Below are 5,783 nucleotides of genomic sequence, written 5' to 3' on the forward strand. Positions count from 1 at the left end.
TGTAATCATGAATGCGTCAATTTATTGCAAAGCTGGAATCAAGGGTGCCAAGACTGATGTCATCAGTACAGATCCTGACACATCCCCGAGTTGCTCCATTAACGCACAGGAGGGACACATGTTGACACAGTAGCAGTATACTAGTTACTGTGTGTTTATATGGGCATGTTTTACGCTTCACAGTTTCTTTCCCTCTCCGTGTGGACTTTGACCTTACAACGCTCAGCAATTATGTCATTAGACTTTCCAGGAAAGTACTTTACTTACACAAACAATTTAGGTCACCTTGTAAAAAGCCAAATTTAGGAATTTACTGATTGTCAAAAATTGCTAAAAAATAATTGGTCATGAGACCGCTCAGCTGGTGAATTACTGTAATGTCCACATTACATTCATAATATGTCAAAGGCTTTCCTGTACCTAATGAACTGCCTCTTGTGTCTGTTACATGACATGTATTCACCCATTGCTTAGTTAGCCATGAATCTTATAATTCATCAATGCTGAGTGCACCCACATCCATGTTTTCATCCTGACTCTACATCCACATGTTGCTGCTTGCCTCGCGTCTTAAGGGACACGATCTCAGATCTTGTTCAGCAAGTTCTGTGAGGTTAAAATAAGGGGAGAGGAAAATAGTGTGTGAAGAAAAACAGCCCACAGCACTCTGTATGAGCTCTATTCTTCCAGCAGCCAGTCAGAGAGTATAACAGATGTTATTACCTTTGGCTGTATTTTCACAGAATCTTTTAGAAATTACAGCCAGAAACCCACCTTTTTATTTACCACTATAGCTTGATAACGGCCTTGCATCACTTCAGCAAGTGTTCTATGGTTCATGAGGGCTTTGTTGTTGGTCCGTCAGAGCAAGTCAGGTGTGACTCAGCCAAACTGAAAAGTCCCTATCATAGTCAAACAAAGGAGCAACCAGACACCTTGTCTGACAAGAGGGAAGTCTTGCAATCCTCGAGACACTAAGAGAGAATATTTGAGAAACTGTGATGGCAAGAATCATCTTTAGCTGCAACATATTAGCTGATTACAGTACCGTACTCTACTTTTAGGCATCTAATGTTATGCGTGATAGATGCATCATATGAAATACCATCTAATTACTGCTTAGCCCTTATAAGATTGTTAAAACAGATCTAAATAATGGTAACACTTTATGTAATATAGTAGAGTAAAAATTACAATCTTTTTGAAATGTAGTTGAAAGATTAAATTACATAAAATATAATTAAAATACTCAAGTAATGTACTATCACCCTCAGAATCTTACTGTATAGTACTTGAGTGTACTTATACATGGCACTTTCGACAGTATTGTGGCCACTACACTGTGGGCAGCAGACTGTACACAGGCTGGAGGAGTAGAGGTTGACTTTGCAGACTTGGCAGGCATTTTGGACAGCAGGTTAGGCCACATCCTGTCAGTAAAACACAGACAATCCTGAGCTTAATTTGTGAGGCTGGAGAAAGCACCCGTTGGGCTGCTCCTCAGCATAATGGAGTCTGGCCCGCAGGCTGGTTTCCTTCAGCCAAGGCTTTATGACTAATGTGATGGTAGGCACTGACTGCATTCATCATTCATCAGTGTGTGATGAATAGATTTACCTCTGAACTGAAGAGAAGGAAATGACTTATGTGTATCTGGTTAAACTCTAAAGGTATATCTATTCTACCCCCCATATTTACCCTGCACTAAAATATCATGAATATGCCTAAAATTAACAGCCACCAAAATCTAGTCTAACAGTGGAGACATGTTTACATATTGTCAGCTACACTACTGGAAGGCTCAAACTACAAATGACTCTATAAAAGTTGTTTGAAACGAGAGAAACTCAATATGATTTGAGAAGAATGTGCTTGAAGAAACAAATGAACAGGACTGATCTTTGTATTTGAAGTTAAAGGGCTGAATTTATGCAACCGTTCTCATGAGGATGAGTATATATATTATTGACAAATATTAATATGTATAATCAGAATGGCATGTTGGCATTAGTACTACACCTTTTGATGTAGTACTAATGGTTCTTTTCTTGTCTTACCTGGCCACCACCACTTTATGGTAAGTATGCTTAACTACTGCTCTAACATAGAATACAGTCTGGAATAAACATTTCTGTAATTGTATCTCTTTGTTATATCAGAGATGCCAACCCACATAGCAAAACTGGTCTGGCTCATACTTTAATACTAATTCTGGCTCTATGCTGGTTGAGACAGGTTTGAAAGTTGTCTGGTCCAACGTACGGCCACAACAGTGCCAGCTTTAGTCACACAGTTGGCTGATATATGGCTATATCATAGGCCATACAGTAAGTGGCAACCAGATTGATTTGATCTATTTGAATAAAATCATACAATTAATAGCACTTGAAATCAGGTGCTTTAATTGCACAGGACCAGGTTTGTTGCTGTCAATAGAAGAGAGAACTGTAGCCCAGAATGAAAAAAACACACAATACTGGTACTGTATAAAACAAACCTAACCTGCCTGTCTGATTCACATAACAGCAGTCTTGACAGGAGATAGAAGCTGAGATTAGGCAACAGCACAACCATTATCTCCTTCATAGCTGGAGCTGAGACACATCACCAGGCAACAGGCAGGATAGAGTGCTGTGTACACAAAACAGAGGCCTCAGATTATATTCATTGCACCAGTCATTTTCTGTCTCTCTGCAAACGCGAGCTATAAAAACAGGAAAATTACAAACACCAGCCACCCGCACTCAGTTTCTCCGATTACAAAAAGCCGAGCCCTTGAGGCGTCAGGGATGGCATGTTGGTTTTAGTGAGCGATGAAAAGCTGAAGTGGTCTAAGGAGTGCAGGTAAAACCTCAGCGCCCCTTCTCAGTCATCCATCATCCTACAGCATGTGATCCCCCTCAGGGGCAGTTCCCATGGTCTGTGCCAACTTGAGCATGCTCTGTGGGGTCTGGAGCAGAGACATAATAATAAAGGCTGCAGATGCAGACATGCCAACTCATCAAGGCTGCTAATATCTGCACACGTGCAAGTGGAGCAGTGACAAGAACAAACTGTCTCTGAGACGCACTGACAGAAATAAGACACTTTCTCCAACAAGCCTGCTGTAACATGAGGTGTTGAATGAGAGTTTCAAAAAATACTTTCACTTATTTGGGAGAACCAGTAAAAGAATTAATTTATATAAAAAATATAAGAAAAAAGAACAGGTTCAGTTATCGTTTTTATTCTCAATGTTACATAAAACTTTAAATGTCTCGGTGCTAATAAAGGGGTTGTTCCCATTTTCAGTGACTAAATTGAATTGAATTAAAGTCAGAATTTAAAATCTTAATATTGAAGTAAATAAGCTTTTGCCCACGTTTCTCTTCTGTGGAAAGTTTGTAAAATACAATGTTTTATCGTAGCCTTAAAAAGGTGCATTAGTTACATTCATTACCATGGTTATAATGTTACGGAACTAGCACAGACTCTTATTTCATTTTGTCTTGCAGGAGCTCAACATTTCTTGCTTTCAACAAGTTATCTGCTCTACGCCTTGAAAGTTTTCTGGTTACAAATGTGAAAAAAGCAACAAGTTCAAACAAAATAAAAGGTTTAGAATTTTTTAATGGATGATGCAGCACTGATATGTAACAGGTACAGAACACTGAAGGTCAAAGTTTTTTATAAATGCAATGGCTCCGATGATCTACAGCATTCACCTAACAAGGCTTGTGACCAACGTTTGTGTTCTATTAAATATAACTTACAGGCATACCAGCTGCAGTACAGTATAGTGAAAGGTCCCCAAAGGTCACGGGTTTTCTAATCATGATTGTGATATACACAAAATGTGCTTGTTAAGTAAAAAAATGTGCTTGTTAAGTAAAAAAGTAAACAAAGTCTAAATTCACACGAGTATTTATACTTTCTATTTACAGTGTACATATTTACATCAAAGCTTTTACGACCATTAGGAAATACCTACAGTGCTGAAAGGGCTTTTAAGTCCAAAACACTCTCCTAAATTAGGAAATGCCCCCCGCCCTTGCCCTAACTCTGAGGCACCAGAGGAATATAAAAAAAGACATTATGGACAGTTCTGTACAGTTTTGGCAGTGTCTTTGCTCTTGTTAGCAGGGTGCTGAGGCACACTGTGAGCTGGTGGATTCTGGACAGTCTTTGTGGTTTTGCTCTGTCAATTTGAGAATGACCACTTTCCTCTGAAGATGCTTAGCCTCCGGTGGTGCAGGATGTTCAGCTGGTTGCTCTGAGCTCTCAGTAACTATGTCCTGGCAGTCCTGTGGCAGCAGCATAGTGATGATGTTTGAGTATCCCCGCTGCACTGCCAGGTGTAACGGGCTCAGCCCCTGCTCGTCTGACAGAGCGCCACCATCTGGACAGTGAATGAGCAGCTCTTTCAGGACCTCACAGTGTCCGTTCTCTGCTGCCAGGTGGCAGGGGGTGCGAAGGGCCTGGTTGGATCTGTAGGGGTCTGCCCCCTCTTCTATCAACATCTTGACTGTGGCCAGGTGGCCTCGCTGGGAGGCTAGGTGGAGAGGTGTGAGTCCGTTGGCGTTGTGGGCATGGATTTCTGCCTGGTGTTTGATCAAGAGGCGAGACGTGCTGGTGTGACCCGTCTCTGCCGCCACATGCAGGGGTGTGTTTAACCCTGCAGACGTCATGTGAACATCCGCTCCTAGTTCAATCAGGATCCGTGCCACTCTGTACTGCCCCCTCTGGGATGCCAGATGCAGTGGTGTGCGGCCGTCTGTCGTCTGGCCGTCCACGTCGGCGCCAGCCTGTTTGACTAGCAGCTTTACGATGCCCAGGTGCCCTTGCCAGGCGGCCAAGTGGAGTGCTGTCCAGTTGTCCTTCCCCTTGACTCGAACATCAGCACCGCGGCTCAGCAGCACCCGGATTACGTTTTCCTGGCCATGCTGGCATGCGACATGAGCTGGCGTGCGTCCTTGGCCATCTGTCTCGTTGATGGCTGCCCCCCGGTCCAGCAGCAGGCGGGTGATGGCCTCATCCCCGTTCTGGGCAGCCCAGTGCAAAGCTGTGTACTGGTCCTCATCCTTGGCATTGACATTGGTGCTGCGCCGACCAAGCAGAAGTTCCGCCAGGGGCTTCAGGTGCCTCTCAGTGGCCAGGTGCAGGGGTGTGGAGCCACGGGCATTTGCAAGGTTGGGATTGGCGTTGTTCAGGAGTAGGAATTTGACAGCCTCTTCGTTGACCAAGGTGATGGCGTGGTGGAGCAGACTTCCTCCTCCGTCAAGGAGAAGATCTACATCCTGAGGCTGAAGGATCTTCATCAGCTTGGCAGTGTCTTTGGTCCTGATGGCCTCACACAGCTTCCGCCTCTGGACCTCAGCAGAATCTGGGTGGCAAGGAAGAAAAGGATGGGTTTGAGGCAAAGGCACAAGTAACCATCTAAAATCCATGTAGTATTTTTAGGTTTACACAAGTATTCGCTCCAGTCGTAGGTCTTTAATCAGCTCTTACCACATGTGTTTTCTTTCTCAAAAGACAATGTGATGGAGTCTTGGGAGGAGAAGGCTGAATCAGCTGAGGAGATGCCAGACAGTCTCTTGCAAGTGTTCTCTTTGCTGTGGCAGCTATCTTCCTTCACTCGATCAAAGCTCCTAGAGATCCCAGAATCCACCTGGCTCAACAGTTCTGACAGACTGTAATCTTTTTCCGGCAACATGGCTGACTTTGGCCGCACCAGCTTGTTGTCTTTAACCTGTAAATCAAAATGGCAGATAAGCGTATTTAAACAAGCTGCTCTTTGACACACA

The 5,783-nt window shown here is 43.4% G+C and overlaps 1 protein-coding gene across 1 annotated transcript in view; it reads right to left on the reverse strand.

Moving 5' to 3' along the window:
- Positions 1 to 3,488: 3,488 nt before the first annotated feature.
- Positions 3,489 to 5,783, reverse strand: part of ripk4 (receptor-interacting serine-threonine kinase 4) — a 9,968-nt gene continuing 7,673 nt past the window's right edge. Inside the window, exons 7-8 of the mRNA XM_035667084.1 lie at positions 5,488 to 5,728; positions 3,489 to 5,362 (exon numbers count right to left, since the gene is read on the reverse strand). Coding sequence (XP_035522977.1) covers positions 4,116 to 5,362; positions 5,488 to 5,728 — 1,488 coding nt within the window. The 3' untranslated portion in view covers positions 3,489 to 4,115. The remainder of the gene's footprint in view (positions 5,363 to 5,487; positions 5,729 to 5,783) is intronic.

Source organism: Morone saxatilis, unplaced genomic scaffold (genome assembly GCF_004916995.1).
Source record: "Morone saxatilis isolate NCDOM2014 unplaced genomic scaffold, NCSU_SB_2.0 Contig20, whole genome shotgun sequence".
Taxonomy (NCBI): Eukaryota; Metazoa; Chordata; class Actinopteri; family Moronidae; genus Morone; species Morone saxatilis.